Raw genomic sequence first — 22,005 nt, forward strand, 5'->3', positions numbered from 1 at the left:
TCACTGCTGCGACCAAAATTATTTGCAATATATTTATGACATGGATAAGGATAGGAAATGTACTCTAGCCAAATTTGCAGTTTGGGAATGCAAATGTTGGCAATTACTCAAAGAGTCTGCAGAGGGATATAGGCAGTTTACGTGAGTGGACAAAAACTTGTTCGACTGTACATGGGGAGGCAATGGCCTAGTGGTATTATCACTGGATTGTTATCTCAGAGACCAAGGCAATGTTTTGGGGACTTGGCAGATGGTGGATGTAAATCCAATAAAAAAAATATAGAATTAATAATCTCATGATGAGTCCACTGCGAACTATTGGGAAAAACATCAGGTTCACTGATGCCCTTTAGGGAAGGAAACTGCCATCCTTTCCTGGTCTGTGACTCCAGACCCATAGTAATGTGGTTGACTCCTAACCCCATTCTAAGCAATTAAGGATGGGCAATAAATGGTTTGCCTAGCTAGTGATGATCTCAAACTTTGAATGAATAAAAAATGAGGTTATGCACATTATTTATGCAATATTATTTAAAAGGAAAAGGCAATGAAGGAGAATTAAGGTCTTACTAAAACAAGGCACTGGTTAGGCCACAGGTTGAATCCAGTTAACAGCTTTGGGCCCTTATCTAAGGAAAGATATATCAGCATTGGAGGCAGTCCAGAGAGGTTCACGAGGTGAATCAATAGTATAGATGGACAGTTTGATAAGGAGAGGGTGAGTCAATTGGATTGTACTCATTGGAATACTAGAAGAATGAGAGATCTTTATTAAAACATACAAGATCTTTACAGGGGTCTTTACAGGGTAGATGCAAAACATTCTTGGAATAAGAGGCTGCACATTTAAAAGAGAGAGATGAGAAGGAATTCCTTACCTCAGAGGGCTGTTAAGGCTAGGTCATTAAGTAAATTAAAGGCTGAGATAGATAAGATTCTTGATCAGTTAGGAAATCAAGGGTACAGGGAAATGGCAGGAAAATGGATGTGAGGAATGTTGGATCCAATTCAGTGCCATGATCCAATTCAATGGCAAAGAAGGCTCAAGGGGCTGAATGGTCTACTCCAGTGGGGTGGCACGGTGGCTTAGTGGTCAGTATTGCTGCCTCACAGAACCAGGGACCTGGGTTTGATTCCACCCTCAGGTGACTGTGTGGCGTTTGCACATTCTCCCTGTGTCGTCCAGGTGCTCTGGTTTCCTTCCACAGTCCAAAGATGTGCAAGTCAGGTGGATTGGCCATGCCAAATTGTCCATAGTATCCAGGAGTTTTAAAGCTAGGTAAGGTCAGAAGTCACACAGGACTAGGTTATAGTCCAGCAGGTTTATTTGAAGTCTCAAGCTTTCAGAGTGCTACTCCTTCATCACTTCACCTGATGGGGCAGCACTCTGCAAGCTTGTGACTTCAAATAAACTACTGGGACTATAACCAGGCGGTGCGTGACTTCTGAACTTGTCCATCCCAGTCCAACACCATCACCTCCACATCAGGCTAGGTAGATTAGCCATGGGAAATGCAGGTTTACAGGGAAACGGTAGAGGGTGGATTTGGGTGGCATGCTCTTCCGAGGGGTGGTGTCAACTCGCTGGGCCGAATGGCCTGCTCATACACTGTAGGGAGTCTATGATCAGTACTGTAATTAATCTGTGCCTGAAGAAGCTGTACTTAAGTACCTTAGGTGCTGTAAGTGGCGACTTATAAACTTTTCATTGTACTCATTTGAGTAAATGTGACAATAAAGCTAATCTATTCATTCATTTAGTTTCGATTTCTTATGGTCTAAAGGCAGAGATGACGATGAATCTGTGAACTTTTTTACAGCAGAGGGATTGAAGGCTGGCTGGTTAAGTCTACCTTACTGAATGGGAGAGCAGACTGGATGGGCTGAATGGTCTGCTCCTGCATCTTGTGATGTCTGGTGGATGGGAATATGAACAATAATTAATATTATTAATTATTACTGTAACAGGAGGACTACAGGAGCTGAGCCCCACCTTGTGAAGGGCAGTTGGAGGATCTCTTTCCCAGGAGCTGACATTGCAGGGTGGATGAAGGAAGAAGGTTCTGGAAGGTGTCCCTCCTCAGCAGCAGCTTCCCTAGTAACCGCATGTTCCATCTCCGCTTTCACACCAAGAGAAAATCACCCAGCAACACCCCAAAGCACTGCCTCATTAAGCCTCCTGTACATCAGGAAGGTTATGTATAATTACTGTGTTCACCATTCAGACACTTCGCTACAGTTTCGTTGATTATAAACCACCCACCCCCGAAAATCGCGGACTGTTCCGCCCGGCCGTTACTATGGAAACCGCCAAATGCTAGGCCCGAAGCCTGGGCCTCGGGTGGATATGGGCGGTCGGCAGGTGAGGAGCGCTGGGGTTTACCGGTCCGGGTTTTGTGTATCCCGGGGGTGGGGGGAAGGCACACGGACCAAACCCCACCCTCCATCCTGGAGCGTCTCCCCCCTCACCCCCCCCCCGAGCTCTCCCCCCTCACCCCCCCCGAGCTCTCCCCCCTCACCCCCCCCCGAGCTCTCCCCCCTCACCCCCCCCCCGAGCTCTCCCCCCTCACCCCCCCCCGAGCTCTCCCCCCTCACTCCCCCCCCGAGCTCTCCCCCCTCACCCCCCCCCCGAGCTCTCCCCCCTCACCCCCCCCCCGAGCTCTCCCCCCTCACCCCCCCCCCCGAGCTCTCCCCCCCTCACCCCCCCCCCGAGCTCTCCCCCCTCACCCCCCCCGAGCTCTCCCCCCTCACCCCCCCCCCGAGCTCTCCCCCCTCACCCCCCCCCGAGCTCTCCCCCCTCACCCCCCCCCCGAGCTTCTCCCCCTCACACCCCCCCGAGCTTCTCCCTCTCATACTCCCCGAGCTCTCCCCCTCACCCCCCCGAGCTCTCCCCCCTCATCCCCCCCCCCGAGCTCTCCCCCCTCATCCCCCCCCCCCGAGCTCTCCCCCCTCATCCCCCCCCCCCGAGCTCTCCCCCCCGAGCTCTCCCCCCCCCCGAGCTATCCCCCCTCATCCCCCCCCCCGAGCTCTCCTCCCTCATCCCCCCCCCGAGCTCTCCCCCCTCATCCCCCCCCCCGCTCTCCCCCCTCATCCCCCCCCCAGCTCTCCCCCTCCTACCCCCCGAGCTCTCCCCCCTCACCCCCCCCGAGCTTCTCCCCCTCACACCCCCCCGTGCTCTCCCTCTCATACTCCACGAGCTCTCCCCCCTCACCCCCCCGAGCTCTCCCCCCTCACATTCCCCCCTGAGCTCTCCCCCCTCACACCCCCCGAGCTTCTCCCCCCTCACCCCACCCCCGAGCTCTCCCTCTCATACTCCCCGAGCTCTCCCCCTCACCCCCCCAAGCTCTCCCCCCTCACATTCCCCCCTGAGCTCTCCCCCCTCACACCCCCCGAGCTTCTCCCCCCTCACCCCACCCCCGAGCTCTCCCCCCTCACCCCACCCCCGAGCTCTCCCCCCTCACCCCACCCCCGAGCTCTCCCCCCTCACCCCACCCCCGAGCTCTCCCCCCCCCCCACATCCCCCGAGCCCTCCCCCCCCCCCACATCCCCCGAGCCCCCCCCCACATCCCCCGAGCCCCCCCCCCACATCCCCCGAGCCCCCCCCACATCCCCCGAGCTCTCCCCCCCCCACATCCCCCGAGCTCTCCCCCCCCCCACATCCCCCGAGCTCTCCCCCCCCCCACATCCCCCGAGCTCTCCCCCCCCCACATCCCCCGAGCTCTCCCCCCCCCACATCCCCCGAGCTCTCCCCCCCCCACATCCCCCGAGCTCTCCCCCCCCCACATCCCCCGAGCTCTCCCCCCCCCACATCCCCCGAGCTCTCCCCCCCCCCACATCCCCCGAGCTCTCCCCCCCCCCACATCCCCCGAGCTCTCCCCCCCCCCACATCCCCCGAGCTCTCCCCCCCCACATCCCCCGCGCTCTGCCACCCCACATCCCCCGCGCTCTCCCCCCCACATCCCCCGCGCTCTCCCCCTCACATCCACCCCGAGCTCTCCCCCCTCACACACCCTCCCGAGCTCTCCCCTCCTCATACCCCACCGAGCTCTCCCCTCCTCATACCCCCTTCCCCTGAGCTCTCCGTCCTCATACCCCCCCGAGCTCTCCCCTCCTCATACCTCCCCGAGCTCTCACCCTCACACCACCCCGAGCTCTCCCCTCCTCTTCCCCCCCCCGAGCTCTCCCTCCGCATACACCCCTGAGCTCTCCCCGTCATACCCCTCCGAGCTCTCCCCTCCTCATACCCCCCGAGCTCTCCCTCCTCATACACCCCTGAGCTCTCCCCGTCATACCCCCCCGAGCTCTCCCTTCCTCATACCCCCGAGCGCTCCCCTCCTCATACCCCCCCGAGCTCTCCCCTCCTCATACCCCCCCGAGCTCTCCCCTCCTCATACCTCCCCGAGCTCTCCCCCTCACACCGCCCCGAGCTCTCCCCTCCTCATACCCTCCCCGAGCTCTCCCTCCTCATACACGCCTGAGCTCTCCCCGTCATACCCCCCCCGAGCTCTCCCTTCATACCCCCCGAACTCTCCCCTCCTCATACCCCCGAACTCTCCCCTCCTCATACCCCCCCGAGCTCTCCCTCCTCATACACCCCTGAGCTCTCCCCGTCATACCCCCCCGAGCTCTCCCTTCCTCATACCCCCCGAGCGCTCCCCTCCTCATACCCCCCCCGAGCGCTCCCCTCCTCATACCCCCCGAGCTCTCCCCTCCTCATACCCCCCCGAGCTCTCCCCTCCTCATACCCCCCCGAGCTCTCCCTTCCTCATACCCCCCGAGCGCTCCCCTCCTCATACCCCCCCGAGCGCTCCCCTCCTCACACCGCCCCGAGCTCTCCCCTCCTCATACCCTCCCCGAGCTCTCCCTCCTCATACACGCCTGAGCTCTCCCCGTCATACCCCCCCCCGAGCTCTCCCTTCATACCCCCCGAACTCTCCCCTCCTCATACCCCCGAACTCTCCCCTCCTCATACCCCCCCGAGCTCTCCCCTCCTCATACCTCCTTCCCCCGAGCTCTCCCCTCCTCATACACGCCTGAGCTCTCCCCGTCATACCCCCCCCGAGCTCTCCCTTCATACCCCCCGAACTCTCCCCTCCTCATACCCCCGAACTCTCCCCTCCTCACACCGCCCCGAGCTCTCCCCTCCTCATACCCTCCCCGAGCTCTCCCTCCTCATACACGCCTGAGCTCTCCCCGTCATACCCCCCCCCGAGCTCTCCCTTCATACCCCCCGAACTCTCCCCTCCTCATACCCCCGAACTCTCCCCTCCTCATACCCCCCCGAGCTCTCCCCTCCTCATACCTCCTTCCCCCGAGCTCTCCCCTCCTCATATCCCCCCGAGCTCTCCCCGTCATACCCCCCCGAGCTCTCCCCCCTCATACATCCGCCCGGGCTCTCCCCTCCTCATACCACCCTGAGCTCTCCCTGTCATACCCCCCCCAAGCTCTCCCCTCCCACCTGAGCTCTCACCCCTCCCACCCGAGCTCTCCCCCCTCACACCCCCCCCCCGAGCTCTCCCCCCTCACACCCCCCCCCGAGCTCTCCCCCCTCACACCCCCCCCCGAGCTCTCCCCCCTCACACCCCCCCCCGAGCTCTACCCCCTCACACCCCCCCCCGAGCTCTACACCCTCAAACCCCCCCCGAGCTCTCCCCCTCACACCCCCCCCGAGCTCTCCCCCCTCACATCCCCCCCGAGCTCTCCCCCCTCACATCCCCCCCGAGCTCTCCCCCCTCACATCCCCCCCGAGCTCTCCCCCCTCACATCCCCCCGAGCTCTCCCCCCTCACATCGCCCCGAGCACACCCCCTCACATCCCCCGAGCTCTCCCCCCTCACATCCCCCGAGCTCTCCCCCCTCACATCCCTCGAGCTCTCCCCCCTCACACCCCCGAGCTCTCCCCCCTCACACCCCCCGATGACTATCCCCCCTCACACCCCCCGATGACTATCCCCTCACACCCCCCGAGCTCTCCCCCTCACAAACCCCCTGAGCTCTTTCCCCTCACAAACCCCCGAGCTCTCCCCCTCATACCCCCCCCGAGCTCTCCCCCCTCACACCCCCCGAGCTTCTCCCCCCTCACCCCACCCCCGAGCTCTCCCCCCTCACATCCCCTGAGCTCTCCCCCCCCCACATCCCCCGAGCTCTCCCCCCACATCCCCCGAGCTCTCCCCTCCTCATACCCCCCGAGCTCTCCCCTCCTCATACCCCCCGAGCTCTCCCCTCCTCATACCCCCCGAGCTCTCCCCTCCTCATACCCCCCGAGCTCTCCCCTCCTCATACCCCCCGAGCTCTCCCCTCCTCAAATCTCCTCCCTGAGCTCTCCACTCCTCATATCCCCCCCAACTCACCTCCCTTCCCTCATACTCCGCCCCCTGAACTCTCCCCTCCTCATATCTCTCAAAACTCTCCTCCCTTCATACTCCCCCGAGCTCTCCCACTTAAACTTCCCTGACCTTCCCCCCCCTTCTTCATACGTCCCTCAGAGCTCTTCCCTCTTTCCCCTTGAGCTCTCCCAAGCAAATCCCGCCAGAGCTTATCCTGTCAGCAGCAGTCCCCCAGTCTGCCCTCCTGTTAAGCCCCTACAAGAGCTCTTCACCTCCCTTTTGCCACCTGCCCATTCCCCCCCGCCCCGCCCCACCCCACCCCACCCCACCCCACCCCAAAGAACTATCTGCCTCTTTCCTTAAACTTTGAGAAGTTCCCAATTCCTCCCCCAATCCCTTAAAGCTACAAGAGTTCTCCAGTGGAAGCTATGTAGTTAGCTACTGAAGAATACAGACTTGAGCCTGATCCCTGCATCCTGCAGAGTTAGTTTTATGAGATGTTGTTGGTCTTATTGTTTCTGAAATAGGAACAAGTAAAACTATATCAAGCAGGATTTCTCTCCCTGATCCATACTCAGTGAGCTCCTTTGAGCATGTTTGTGTATGTGTGAACTATTGGCACACACAAAATTAGCTAAATCTTAACTGTCCCCATAATCCAATAACCTAGCTGCCAATACTAGCTTTGTAAGTTTAACACTCAAGCATTGTATTAAAGAGTGGCTGATATCAATGGAACTGTGTCTTGATATAAACCAGACTTCAGCTCAGGACTATTTAGCAAAGTATAATGTGTAACGATAATGAATTGTATTTATATAGTATCTGAATGGAATAAAAAATTTCAAAGACTTTGTGTTAATTTGCAGTCAACTAATAACATGAAGAACTGGTGTCAAATGTTATATTTTCCTTATTATGAAAAAAATTGATAGAATCATTGAATCCAAAAGATTCTGCACTGGACCATAAGTCCTCTTCTGCACCTCGTGTAAGTACATGTGACAGTAAACCTAATCCAAACCAATTCAAAAAGAGGCCATTCAGCCCATCCAGTTTGCACTGACCTTCCGAAGAACAGCCCACCTCGACCCAGACCCCCACCACCCAATCACCGTAAACCTACATGAGGTTTCCACCACGGCTAACCCACCTAACCTGCACATTTTTGAACTGTGGGAGGAAGCTGGAGCATTGGAAGAATCCCACGCAAACATAGTCAAACTCGATGCAGAGTGCAAACTCTCTTAACAAACATCTAACAGGTTTCAAACATTATCTTTTATAATTGAAGATTGTAATTTCTTCAGTGTAGTGATAATTAGATAGCAGTACAATTTTTTATATTTATTCACAAGATATTGGCATCATTGACTAATTGAGAATTTATTGCACATCCCTATTTGCCCAGATAGTAATTAAGAGTCAACCATATTGCTGTGGGTCTGAAGCCACCTGTAGCTCAGGATTGCAGATATCCTCCCCTAAAGGGCATTAGTGAACCAGCTGGGGTTTTCCAACAATTGAAAGTGGTTATGTGGTCACCATTAGCCTAGCTGGTTATTAATTCCAGATTTTTATTGGATTCAAATATCAGCATCTGCTATATTGGGATTCAACCCCATGTCCCCAGAATATTAACGCGAGGCTCTTCCTGATGAAGGGCTTCGGCCTGAAACATCGACTTTCCTGCTCTTCAGATGCTGCCTGATGTGCTGTGCTTTTCCAGCAACATACTCTCAACTCTGATCTCCAGCATCTGCAGACCTCATTGTCTCTGGATTACTGTTCTAGTGACATTACCGCTGCACCATTGCCTCCCCTTATTATCTCTTACTTGCTATGAAAAATGAATTTTGTGCAAGGTACTTTGCATCTAATGTAGTACATTTAACAACACTCAGCTCCACATGTTATGTTAATGCATAAATACTGTTAACTTATTGCACCTAATTATGAATGGTTCCCGAATAAATATATTCTGTGAATAATTGCTTAAATAGGGCAATATAGTTATGTGACTGTCAGCAGTTTTGTATGTGTAAACAGAAATTTGCTTAATTTGCGTCCAGACATATTTTTTGGAAAGGGCATGTGTTTATCATTATTATTTAGGTTTGAAACAATTGCATTAAATGCATGAAATTCTTATTTCTATCCATGTTACAGCCACTGCAGACTGAATATTTGAATATGGAGGAAGAGGATGTTTATCAGGTTGAAAATGAAGGTGAGGGAGAAACAAAATTTGAATGAGAACAAGAATTAGAAATAAGTAAAGATGGAATTATTACTTTCAATATTTTTCTTCGCAGATAGCATATTGCTAAGATATTAGTATCATTGCCTTACATTGTAATAAGTGCATATGAGGGAGATCATTCAGTCCATCAGCTCCTCTTATTCCAGTTGTGTAGCCAGCTGCTTCCTGAATGACTGCAAAGTTTTTACCTACACTATCCCTCTGGAGGACCAGCATGCGTATTGTTTACTTTTTATTCCAGCCTTGGGTGACTGTCTATGTGGAGTTTGCACATTCTCCTGGTGTCTGCATGGATTTCCTCCAGGTGCTCCGGTTTCCTCCCACAATCCAGAGATGTACAGCTTAGGTGAATTGGTCATACTAAATTGCCCATAGTGTTCCGGGATGTATAGATTAGGTGTAATAGTCAGGGAGAAAGTGAGGGCTGCAGATGCTGGAGATCAGAGCTGAAAATGTGTTGCTGGAAAAGCACAGCAGGTCAGGCAGCATCCAAGGAACAGGAATTCCTGAAGAAGGGCTTATGCCCGAAACGTCGATTCTCCTGTTCCTTGGATGCTGCCTGACCTGCTGTGATAGTCAGGGGTAAATGTAGAGCAATGGGGTAGGGGAATGGTTTGATGGGTTACTCTTCGGAAGGTCTGTGTGGACCTGTTTGGCCTAATGACTTGTTTCCACACTGTAGGGATTCTTAAAAAAAAAAATGATAACTAACTCTAGTTTTCAGCAGTTTTCTTTGTCAGGGGTTACAAAACTCTGACCTTGTAAGTAATCAATGCCTTCATGGGGGAAGGGGAGAAAACAGACAGCAATGTGAGATAGATTGGATTGAGATAATGGGAAAAAGAAGTGAAAACTATGTGTACCCTCATTACTGAGAGTGTTGTCCACAAATCACATTTTGTTCCAACACAGTAATGCATTGCAGTATTCATATAATGGAACAAATGATGAAACCAAACCTTGAAAAGTTATCAACATTATCTGGACCCTAATATGTGTCACATTCTTCAAGTATATTTCAGTGTGATTGCAAAATAGATCAGTAGAGTTTCTGGAGTCAGTGTTGACCTTAGTTAAAGTTGTTATAGTGGACATTGGCTGGAATTCCCTACTGAAGTAGAGTTTTTTTTCTCGAGGTTTAAGAGGAAATCCCTTTTTAATATAATTTAATAATTATTGAAAGGAGTTAACAGGGTTGTTCCAGCATAAGTAAAAACACAATATTCTGACCTTTTGTCAGAATGTAGTTTAAGAGGTTTGACAGAAATCATCGAACTGAAGCATTAACACTGTCTCTCTCCCTTCATAAATGCTGCCTAATCCATTGAGATTTTCTAGCATCCTCTGCTGTTGTTCCCTGGTTTCTGTCTTCCTCACTTTTCTGGATGAAGAAGTGGACATCTACTCAATTCCATTTCTTTTTTATGTTTCTAGCTAGTTTCTCTCATATTCTAGTGTTTCCCTCCTTCTTAATCTTTTTTCCAATCTTTGCTTTTTTAAAATATGTTGCCCAGTTTGTTGACATGCATTTTTTCTTAACATACATTTTTAGCTTTAGTCCTCCCCTTGGAATTTTTCTTTCATATTGGAATATGCCTATTTTGTGACATCTGATGTATCCCCTTAAAGGTCTGCCACCATATCTCCCATGACTTATCCCTTAATCTAATTTGCCAGTTCACTCTAGCCACTCTGCTTTTATGCCCCATGACTGCCTTCATTTGAGTTTAAAATAGTAGACTTGAACTCAGTCTTCTCTCCCTCAAGCTGAATGTAAAATTCAATCTTATTATGATTAATGTTTCCTCGAAGTGCCTTCACTAAGAGATAATTAATTAAATCTACTCTTTTGTACAATATCAAGTATGGTATAGCCTGCTGTCTGATTGGCTCCAGTACATGCTGTTCCAAGAAACTATCCTGAAAACATTCTGTGAAATTCTTTTTCAGCCCACTTTTGTCCATGTGATTTTTCCAGTCAAAATGTGATTAAAACCCCTGATGACTATTCCCATACATTTCTGACAGTCTCCCATTTTTTTTCTTTCTTGTACTGGGGTGTGTTGCTGAACAAAGAGACCTTGGAGTGCAGGTTCATAGTTCCTTCAAAGTAGAGTCGCAGGTACACAGGATAGTGAAGAAGGCGTTTGGTATGCTTTCCTTTATTGGTTAGAGTATTATGTATAGGTGTTGGGTGGTCATGTTGTGGCTGTATAGGACCTTGGTGAGGCCACTTTTGGAATACTTCGTGCAGTTCTGGTCTCCTTCCTATTGGAAGGATGTTGTGAAACTTGAAAGGGTTCAGAAAAGATTTACAAGGATTTGAGCTGTAGGGAGATGCTAAATCGGCTGGGGCTGTTTTCCCTGGAGTGCCAGAGGCTGAGGGGTGACCTTATAGAGGATTATAAAATCATGAGAGGCATGAATAGGAAAAATAGACAAGATAATTTCCCTGGGGTGGGGGAGTCCAGAATTTGAGGGCATTGGCTTAGGGTGAGAGGGGAAAGATATAAAAGGGACCTAACGAGCAACATTTTCACACAGAGTGGTGTGAGTATGGAATGAGTTGCCAGAGGAAGTGGTGTAGACTGGTACAATTACAGCATTTAAAAGGCATCTGGAAGGGTATATGAAAGGAAGGGTTTAGAGGGATATGGGCCAAGTGCTGGCAAATGGGACTAGATTAAGTCTGGATATATGGTCAGCACGGACGAGTTGGATGGAAGGGTCTGTTTCCGTGCTGTACATCTCCACGATTCTGTGGTAATTACTGTTCGAGAGTTCATACTTTATGCCCAGAAGTGACTTGTCTTAATCATTTCTCCACCCAAACCACTTCTACATTCTGCTTATCTAAACAGAACCTTTATTTTTGTAACCTTGAGCCGTATCTATTATTTTACTTTTGGATATCTATTTTCAATTTATTCTTGACACAATTTTGATCCTTTGCCCACTATTTAGTACTTCCCCAATTATGAAGCTTGTTAAAACATGAGCTAAAACATTACAGGGAAGACATTAGATGTTATTATTACAGAGTTTATAGCAGGGCACTTGAAATGTTCAAGATAGTCAGGCAGGGTCAACATGGGCTTGTAAAGGAAAAACATGTTTATCCAAACTGAGGAAGAAGCACATACTGTGAATAGAACATAGAACATAGAAAAATACAGCACAGAACAGGCCTTTGGCCCACGATGTTGTGCCGAGGTTTAATCCTAATGTAAAATATAATAACTTAACCTACGCATCCCTCAAACTCACTGCTGTTCATGTGCATGTCCAGCAGTCACTTAAATGTCCCTACTGACTCTGCTTCCACCACCACAGCTGGCAGTGCATTCCATGCATTCACAACTCTCTGTGTAAAGAACCTACTCTGACATCTTTCTGCGTAAAGAACCTACTCTGAAGTCTCCTTTATACCTTCCTCCTAATATCTTCAAACTATGACTCCTCATACCAGTCAATCTGCTCTGGGGAAAAGTCTCTGGCTATTGACTCTATCTATTCCACTCATTATTTTGTACACCTCGATTAGGTCTCCTCTCTTCCTCCTTCTCTCCAGAGAGAAGAGTCTGAGCTTATTGAACCTTTCTTCATAAGGCAAGCCCTCCAGTCCAGGCAGCATCCTGGTAAACCTTCTTTGCACCCTCTCCAAAGCCTCTGTATCTTTCCTATAGTAGGGCAACCAGAACTGGACACAATATTCCAAGTGTGGTCTCACCAGGGACTTGTAGAGCTGTAGCAAAACCTCACGGCTCTTAAACTCAATCCCCCTGTTAATGAAAACCAAAACACCATATGCTTTCTTAACAACCCTATCCACTTGGTGGCAACTTCGAGGGATCTATGTACTTGCATACCCAGATCCCTCTGTTCCTTCATACTGCCAAGAATCCTGTCTTTAATCCTATATTCAGCATTTGAGTTCGACCTTCCAAAATGCATCACTTCGCATTAATCCAGGTTGAACTCCATCTGCCATTTCTCAGCGCAGCTCTGCATCCTGTCTATGTCGCATTGCAGCCTGCAGTAGCCCTCTATACTATCGACAACGCCTCCAAATGTTGTGTCATCTGCAAATTTACTAACCCACCCCTCAACCTCCTCATCCAAGTCATTTATAAAAACTACAAAGAGCTGAAGCCCAAGAACAGAACCCTGCAGGACCCCACTCAATACTGACTTCTAGGCAGAATACTTTCCATCTACAACCACTCTCTGCCTTCTGTCAGCCAGCCAATTCTGAATCCAGATAGCCAAATCTCCCTGTATCCCATACCTCCTAACTTTATGAATGAGCCTCCCATGGGGAACCTTATCAAATGCCTTGCTGAAGTCCATATACACCACATCCACTGCTCGACCTTTGTCGACCTGTCTTGTCACCTCCTCAAAGAACTCAATAAGATTTGTGAGGCATGACCTGCCCCTCACAAAGCCATGCTGACTGCCTTTAATCACACCATGCTTTGCCAAATAGTCATAAATCCTATCCCTCAGAATTCTTTCCAAAACTTTGCTGACCACAGACATAAGACTGATTGGTCTGTATTTGCTAGGGATTTCCCTATTACCTTCTTGATAAGAGGAACAATATTCATCTCCTTCCAATCCTCCAGTATGACTCCCGTGGAGAGTGAGGAGGTAAATATCCTCACCAGTGGCTTAGCAACCTCCATGCTTGCTTCCCGGAGCAGCCTAAGATAAATCTGGTCTGGCCCTGGGGACTTATCAATCTTAATGTTTTCCAAACTTTCCAGCACATCAACTTCATCATTCTTGATCTGGTCAAGACTGTTTCCCAGCTCCTCAAAGTTTTAATTAACAACAAGGTCCGTTTCCCTGGTGAAAACCGAAGCAAAAAACTCATTTAGGGCTTCCCCTATCTGCTCAGACTCCACGCACAAGTTCCCTCCACTATCCCTGATTGGTCCTACCTTCTCCCTGGTCATTCTCTTATTCCTCCCGTATGAGTAAAATGCCTTTGGGTTATCCCTAATCCTTCTTGCCAAGCCTTTTCCATGCCCCCTCCTGTCTCTCCTCAGTCCATTTCTGAGCTCCTTTCTAGCAAGCCTGTAATCCTCTAAAGCTGCGCTAGATCCTTGCTTCCTCCACCTTCCGTAAGCTGCCTTCTTCCTTTTGTCGAGAAGCTCCTCTGTTCTCGTCATCCAAGGTTCCTTAATTTTACCCCTTCTTACCTGTCTCAGAGGAACAAATTTGTGCATCACTCGCAACAACTGCTCCTTAAATAGTCTCCACATGTCTGCTGTGCCCTTCCTGTGGAACAATTGTTCCCAATCTGTACTTCCTAACTCCTGTCTGATGGTGTCATAATTTCCTTTTCCCCAATTAAATATCTTCCCTCGGTAACTGCTCCTTTTCCTCTCCAAGGCTATTGTAAATGTGAGGCAGTTGTGATCACTGTCACCAAAGTGTTCTCCCACCACGAGATCTGACACCTGTCCTGGCTCATTGCTGAGCACCACATCCAAAATGGCCTCTCCCCTCGTCGGCCTGTCTACATACTGAATAAGGAATCCCTCCTGAACACACCTGACAAAAATGGCTCCATCCAAACCATCTGCACTTAGGTTCCAGTCGATATTGGGAATGTTGAAATCACCCATAACTACAACCCTACTACTTCTGCATTTTTCCAGAATCTGCCCGCCTCTGAGATTTTCAATCTCTCTACTGCTATTAGGGGGTCTGTAGAAAACCCCCAATGCGGTGGCTGTACCCTTGCTGTTCCTAACGTCCACCCATACTGACTCAGTAGACAAACTTTCCTCAACAACCTTCATTTCTGTAGCTGTGATGCACTCTCTGATTAGGAATGCTACACCCCCTCCTTTTTTAGGATAGAGGGAAGCTAATGGATTTACTGTACTTCGATGTCTGGAAAGCATTTGATCAGGTGTCACATCCACGATTTTCATGGGATATGGGCCACACTGATGGCATTTTATAATTGATATAAATTACTTGGATGAAAGGACCAAAGGTATTGTTGCTAAATTTACTGATCACACAAAGCTATGTAGGAAAACAATTTGTGAAGAAGATGTAAGGAAGCTACAAAGGGATATAATTGAGTCGGCAAAAGTTTGGCAAGTGGAGTCTAATGTTGGAAAAGTGAAATTGTGCTTTTTTGGCAGGAAGAATAAAAACAAGCACATTAGTGAGAGATTAGTGAGACCTGAGATGCAGGGGGATATGTATCCTGTTGTAGTATGCACATTCAACAGTAATTAGGAAAACAAATAGAATGTTGTGATTTATTCTGAGAAATATTAAATTCAAAAGTAGATAGCTTCTGCTTCATTTATATATTAGTGAGATCACGTCTGGAGTAATATGTACAGTATTGGCTAGCTTATTTGTTGAAGGTTGTAAGTGCAATGGAAGCATTTCAAAGAAAGTTTTTTGAACTTCTGTCTGGAATGGGTGGGTTCTCTTATGAGGAAAGGTTGGAGAGTCTAGGCTTGTATTCGACAGAATGGAGAAGAGAACGTGATGACTTGATTGAAATGTATAAGATCCTAAAGTGTCTTGACAAGGATGGCTGTGGAAAGGATATTTCTGCTTGTAGAGTTTACAGTAAGGAAAGAGGCCTTTTGGCTCATCATGTCTGTGCTGGTCATCAAGAACCTGTTAACTCTAATCCCATTTTTCAGCATTTAGCTCATAGCCTTTTATGCTGTGACTCTTCAACTGATTATCTAAGTAGTTTTGAAATGCTCTGATAGTTTCTGCCTCTTCCACCTTTTCAGGCAGTGAGTTACAGATACCCAACACCCTCTGAGTGAAAAAAACTTGCTTAATTTTCCTCTAAGCTCCATCCCCTTTACTTTAAATCTATGCCCCCTGGTTATTGACCTCTCTACTAAAGATAAAAGTTCCCATCCACCTTACCTACACCATTCATAATATTGTACAGCTTAATCAGGCCCCCCCCTTCAGCCTTTTCTGCTTTAAGAAAAACATCTCAGGCCATCTAATCTTTCTTCAAAGTAGAAATGCTCCAGGCCAAGCAACATCATGGTGAATCTCTTCTGCACACAGTACTGCAGCTATGGCTTAACCAACTTATGCAACTAATTGGACAGATCTTACAGAATTGACAAGATACAACAGGCTAAATGACCTGCTGATGTGTGATAAGCTCTTCTGCCGACACCTGATAACCTTTCACCACCCCTTGCTTATTAAGAATGCACCTACCTCTGCCTTAAAATAAAATTCTGCAAAGATTTCACCTTTTGAGGAAAAGATTTCCAATAACTCAAAAACTTTTGTGAGAAAAATATTCTCCTTATCTCTGTGTTAAATGTGTGGCCCCTTATCGTAAGATAATGACTGCTAGTTCTAGATTCTGCATAAACGGAAACATCATTTCCACAGAATTTTATACATTTCAATCAAATCATGTTTCACTCTTTCTAAATTTCAGTAGATACAACCGTTGCCTGTCTAACTTTTTGCTCATCCTGGTATTAGTCGAGTAAATAAAAAAACAAAATTGCTGATGAAGCTCAGCAGGTCTGGAAGCATCTGTGGAGAGAAAACAATATAAATACTTTGAGTCTCATATGACTCTGTCATAACCCTCAGATCTCCAGTATCCATATTACTTCACTTTTGTTTTAGTAAACCTTCTATGATCTGCTTCCAATCACTTGCGTCCTTGCTTTCATAAGGAAACCAGTGCTGTACACAGTACAGATATGGTCTTATCAATAGCCTGTATAACTAAAGCATAGATTTCATACTTTTACATTAAAGTTCCTTTGCAATAAGCAATATCATTCTGTTAGCTTTCCTAATTACTTGCTGTATACGCATACTAAACATTTGCAATATACAGTATATACTAGAACACCCAGATCCCTCCGTATCTCAGAGCACTACAGTCTCTCACCATATAGATAATATGTTTCTTTTTATTTCTCTTGCCAAAATTGTCAATTTCATATTTTCTCTTCATTATACTTCATTTGTCAGCTTTTTATCTATTCACTTAATTTATCTACATCCCTTTGTGGCATCCTTATATCTTCTTCAAAATTTACTTTCTTACCAATTTTTGTGTAATCAGGAACTATAATAGGTATACCTAATAGCTATACCCTTGGTCCCTTCAAGTCATTTATATAAATTGTAAGGAGTTGAGGCACCAACTGATCCCTGTGGTACACTACTTATTACAGAAAATAGCCCATTTGTGCCTACTCTCTGTAGTCTGTTTTCCCAAAATGTTACCTCCTTTATGATAAGCTTTTACTTCCTGCAATAATACATGATGTGGCATCATTAACAAATGCCTTCTAGAAATCCAGGTACAGTACATGCATCCCTTCCCCTTTACCCACAGCACGCTACTTCTTCAAAAAAGCTCAACAAATTGGTTAAAAATCTTCATTTTTATAAAGTCGTGTTAACTCTACCTGATTATCTTGAACATTTCTAATTGCCTTTCTATAACATTTGTTATAGTAGCTTCTAACATTTTCCCTATGTCAGATGTCAAGCTACCTGGTTAAGGTTTCATGTTTTCTATTCCCCTCCTTTTTAATAAAGGAGCTATTTACAATCTAATAGAATCTTCCTTGAACTAAGGGAAGTTTGGAGAATTGAAAGCAATGTATCAATTATCTAATTAGCCCTATTTTTACAACCTTAATCATCAGGACCCATAGACTTGTCAGCTTGCAACTCAAATAATTTCCTTAGTACCACTTGCTTGGTGACTGGAATTTTCTTGAATTCCTCCCTTCCTTATGTTTTCTGATTTACAATGTTTTGGGGGATATAACTTGTGAAGCCTCCTCTAATTTTATTTATTTTTGACAATTTTATTGTTTGGTACGAGCACCCAGGCTCCATCCTTACTTTCAAGACATATTTCCTGCTTTCTTTCCTCAGCCGAAGGCGTACGATTCTTCATCCCCAGTAATTTCAGTCTTTGCTTCAGCATCCCCATTTCCAAGCTAATCTCCTTTTGCCTTCCTGTTGTGCCCTTGCTTTGTTCAACAGTGGGTGAGGAGTTTGGGAGGCTGAGACTACTCCCCTCTGGACAAGTAGGGATGGACAATAAATGCTGCCCTGGAAGTGATGATCACATTCCACGACTGATTAAATTAAATCTTTCTTTACTGGAAAAAAAACCAAACTTACTTCACAGAGTGCAATTCAACAAAGATAACTAACTCTGAACCAAAGTAGGAGATATTAGGAGGGATGAAGAAGAGCGTGTTCGAAGATCTAGACATTGTCATCTGGCACCTGAGCCTGGATTATTGAAGGATATCATCGAGGGCAGCATGCAGAAGAGGAAAGGTTCAAAGGTAGATTGCTGAATTCTTCAGAGGTAATGTCACACTGTTCAAAGAGATTGACTCTTATCAGGTAAATAAGAGAGGAAACCAAACAAGGGCAGTTCCACTCAGCTGGAAGTGAAGGAGAAACATTTTGAGAGGTTGATGAGATACAAAAGTTACAGAGCACTTAAGCAGTACAAGGACAGAGAGTGTGGCATGCTCAATATCACCTCTCACAGATTCTAACATTTGGTGAACATCTTTTTAAACAGTTTCCTTGAATCCCCTTTTCTTCCACCAAATTATAGATTCCCCCAAGTCCTTGAACCTTAGATATGAACTCCCTCTAGTTTCTCACCCATACCCTTCCTAAGATAAGTCATAGCATGGTTTTGAAATAATTTAGACTCTACTATTAGCTAGTGCTAAATACAGTAATTATAACTGACAGCTTAGAACTGCCTTGGTTTATTGCTGTAGTTGTTCAACTGCAGCAAATCTGTCCTCCTTTCATTGCCACTTGGATTGTTCTGCTACCAAATGTTATTTTATGACACAAATATTAACAATATATTATTGCATGACTACATTTTTAAATTGTTTCTTAGTTGCCAAGGCAGCATTATTATTAAAGACGTTGAGCACATTTTCAGTTGTGAAATAAGAAATATTACACATCACCATGAAAAAGTGTTTCACATTTAATTTGCACATAGAAGTATTTATCTCACACATTAATTCTGAGAACTTTTCATATCTTTTCAAACTAGTTTATAGTTATACATTTCTTCATTTTGACATTTTATTGCAGAATTTGGAATTATTAATAGTTATTTTATTATTAATAAAATATACAAAAATATATTTCTAAATTTAAATAAGAAAATTCCATCTTTGCAAAACAATAGATTTTATTAATGGACCTTAACCACGACTTATTTCAATTATTTCTACAATTTGATCGGTTGCAAAATATTATAAATTGCTACAGAAGATATCTGTGATCAGCATGTGTTGGAGCCCTGTGTAAATGATTCTATTTTACAAAAATGTGCACTTGGAACAGATAAAAGTAAGCACTGGGCAATCGATTTATATTTTGACGCCAAGGAAGCAAAAGGAGAATGGAAAATAGTATTATCAACTCAAGATTAACTTACTACCTTTAATCAGACAGTTCATAACCTCGACTTGCCTGGATAAGAACAACTCCAATAATGCTCAAGAAGCTTGACACTATCCAGGACAAAGCAGCCCCACTGATGGTCATCCCATCTGTGACTTTAAACATTCACTCCCTCCACCACTGTCATCAAGATGCAACAACTCAGTAGGGCTCCTTCAGCAACATATTTGAAATGCAAAATCATGCTTACCTGAGAGAAAAAAGACCAACAGACTCATACACCACTTCCTGCAAGCTTGCTTGCAAGTCTGATATTATCACAGATGGAACTACATCCAATTCTTTCACTGTCATTGCTTCAAACTCCTGGAATTCTCTTCCAATTAGCACTCTGGATATATCCACACTACATCAATTGCATTGATTCCAGAAAGCAGTTCACACCACCTTCTTAGAGGTAATTGAAGTGGGCAATAAATGCTGCCTTGCCAGCAATACTCACATCCCATCAATGGATAAAACACTGACTGTTTTTCTATTCCCAGAGTCATGAGGGAATGCCTTGTTCAATAATTGTATTTAAGTAATTTACTAAGCTTTCTGAATACCTTTCACTGCTATTTTGGTCCATTCTACTTAGCTAGTGTCTGGTTTGTCATAGAGTCATAGAGTTGGAGAGCTGTACAGCACAGAAACGGACCTTATGGTCCAATTCATCCCTGCTGACCAGATGTCCTAACCTAATGGTATATACTTGTATTTTTTTTTTAAATTGACATCGTTAAACATGTATGAAACCCTCAGTGATACAATGGTCATATGGATGCTCTGGTGCTTTAATAGAAGTATTGAATAAAATGTTATGTAAAGCAAAGTGCACTTACAAGAACAATTTTGGCACAGGGTCACTTACAAGTTGTAGTTAACTGCCAAATAAATATTGACTTTTCTGTTTTTACTTGTAGGTATGGAAAAACAGTTTTATGTGTTTGATGAACTAGGCATGGAATGCGATGATGAATTTTCAGATGATGATGACCCTGAAATAACATGGTGAGTTGGTGAACTCAGTGGAGCATTGATTCAAGTTAAGCAGGTTAGTTGGAGTATGGAAACAGATCAGTTCTAATCTAATTGGATGGTTGAGTAGGCTTGAAAGGGGATGATTGGCTGTTCTTGTTTCAATATATTTTGTTCACACCAACATTTTTAGTATCCTCTCTGGTTTTCTTTTGCAGCATACAGTATTTCAAAATTTGTTATATCAATATAGGCTGTTCTGTTTTTTGATTATGCTGTTTTCTTCAAGAGAAACTCATCCTAATCTAAAACAATAAATGCATATATTATTTTAAATTAGTAACTGTGGTTTGCCAGATTAATTTTGATGGTGAACTTTCAACATTTTTGAGATGAGCCTGAAAAATTATATTTTCAGTTTTTTTCAAATGTTAAAAGGATACTTTTACTTAGAAATTTCACCTGCTCTTCAGTATATATACTGTTGTGTTGGTTCATGCTGTCCTGCAGCATCCAAAGTAGAAAGAATAATATTTCTAAAAAAAACAAAAATAAATCTGTGAAAGGCACAGCAAGCCCCCTGGTCCAAGAGAATTTTCTGAGTCTTTGCAAGACCCAGGGTTTCTGAGATAACCAAGTTATCCATTTGGATTTCAATAGGAAAAATACAAAATTAGGTTTTAAGAGTACTGATGGTAAAAAATGAACTGAGCTCAAACTGAACAGATAAAAGAAGGAACTGAAGAGGATTAGTTCACTTGATGGCTTCTGTAATTCATCTCATTGCTTTTCCCTGGAGGGAGGTAAGTGTGCCAGCACTCCCACTAACATAACTGTGGGTGTTGAGTTGGCAGGAGTATATTGCAAATTGTATCATAATTATAGGATTGATACTGTAAACTACAAGTGTAAACCTCAGGTGCTATGTTATATTACATGTGTCAAAGATTATTATGTTTCTATTACATTTGACTTAGTAATCAGAACTATTTCTGTTTAAACATTACACATTTGTAGCTAAAGAGGATGACATTTTTTGTTTGTTATAATTATACATTTTAGGACAGATCTTACAAATTCTTGCTCCTAGTGCAGTTGCATTTGCCAGCTGTGCAGACTAGAAGTTTAAGCACATATGTCAAAAAGCCACCAGAGGATTTAGTAACTATTATTGTTCAGCTGCTATTCCCTAACATTCTTGAACACTGCCTCTCTAGCTCGGTTTCTATTTTAAGCAGAGAGTGGGTATAGGGTCCTTCTCAGCGTGGCAGCTGGTGACAAGTGGTGTTCAGCAAGGCTCAGTGCTGGATCCACAAACTTTCACTTTATACATTAATGATCTAGATGAAGGAACTGAGGGCATTCTGGCTAGGTTTGCAGACGATACAAAGATAGGTAGAGGGACAGGTAGCATTGAGGAGGTGAGGAGGCTGCAGAAGGATTTGGACAGGTTAGGAGAGTAAGCAGAGAAGTGGCAAATGGAGTACAACATGGGAAAGTGTGAGGTCATTCACCTTCGTAGGAAGAATAGAGGCACGGACTATTTTCTAACTGGGGAGAAAATTCAGAAGTCTGAAGTGCAAAAAGACTTGGGAGTTCTTGTCTAGGATTCTCTCAAGGTAAACTTGCACGTTGAGTCAGTAGTTAGGAAGGCAAATGCAGTGAAGGCATTTATATTGAGAGGTCTTGAATTAAAAACAAGGATGTACTTATGAGGCTCTATAAAGCTCTGGTCAGGCCATAATTAGAGTATTGTGTGCAGTTTTGGGCCCCATATCTCAGGAAGCGTGTACTGGCCCTGGAGCGTGTGCAGAGGAGATTCACGAGAATGGTCCAAGGAATGAACACCTTAACATATGAGGAATGTTTGACGACTCTGGATCTATACTCGATGGAATTTAAAACGATGAGGGGGATCTAATTGAAACTTACAGAATATTGA

At 45.7% G+C, this 22,005-nt stretch overlaps 1 protein-coding gene across 3 annotated transcripts in view; it reads left to right on the forward strand.

Annotated features, from left to right (window-relative positions):
* The first annotated feature begins 2,124 nt into the window (after positions 1 to 2,124).
* The window catches only part of cfap74 (cilia and flagella associated protein 74), a 219,223-nt gene continuing 199,342 nt past the window's right edge, over positions 2,125 to 22,005 (forward strand). For all 3 annotated transcript variants that reach the window (XM_043676311.2, XM_043676312.2, XM_087980219.1), the window contains exons 1-3: positions 2,125 to 2,362; positions 8,495 to 8,555; positions 20,009 to 20,096. In XM_043676311.2, the coding sequence (XP_043532246.2) occupies positions 2,315 to 2,362; positions 8,495 to 8,555; positions 20,009 to 20,096 (197 nt within the window). In that variant the 5' untranslated portion in view covers positions 2,125 to 2,314. The remainder of the gene's footprint in view (positions 2,363 to 8,494; positions 8,556 to 20,008; positions 20,097 to 22,005) is intronic.

Source organism: Chiloscyllium plagiosum, unplaced genomic scaffold (genome assembly GCF_037043375.1).
Source record: "Chiloscyllium plagiosum isolate Xiang-an unplaced genomic scaffold, Cpla_swu_hap1 HiC_scaffold_37, whole genome shotgun sequence".
Classification (NCBI taxonomy): Eukaryota; Metazoa; Chordata; class Chondrichthyes; order Orectolobiformes; family Hemiscylliidae; genus Chiloscyllium; species Chiloscyllium plagiosum.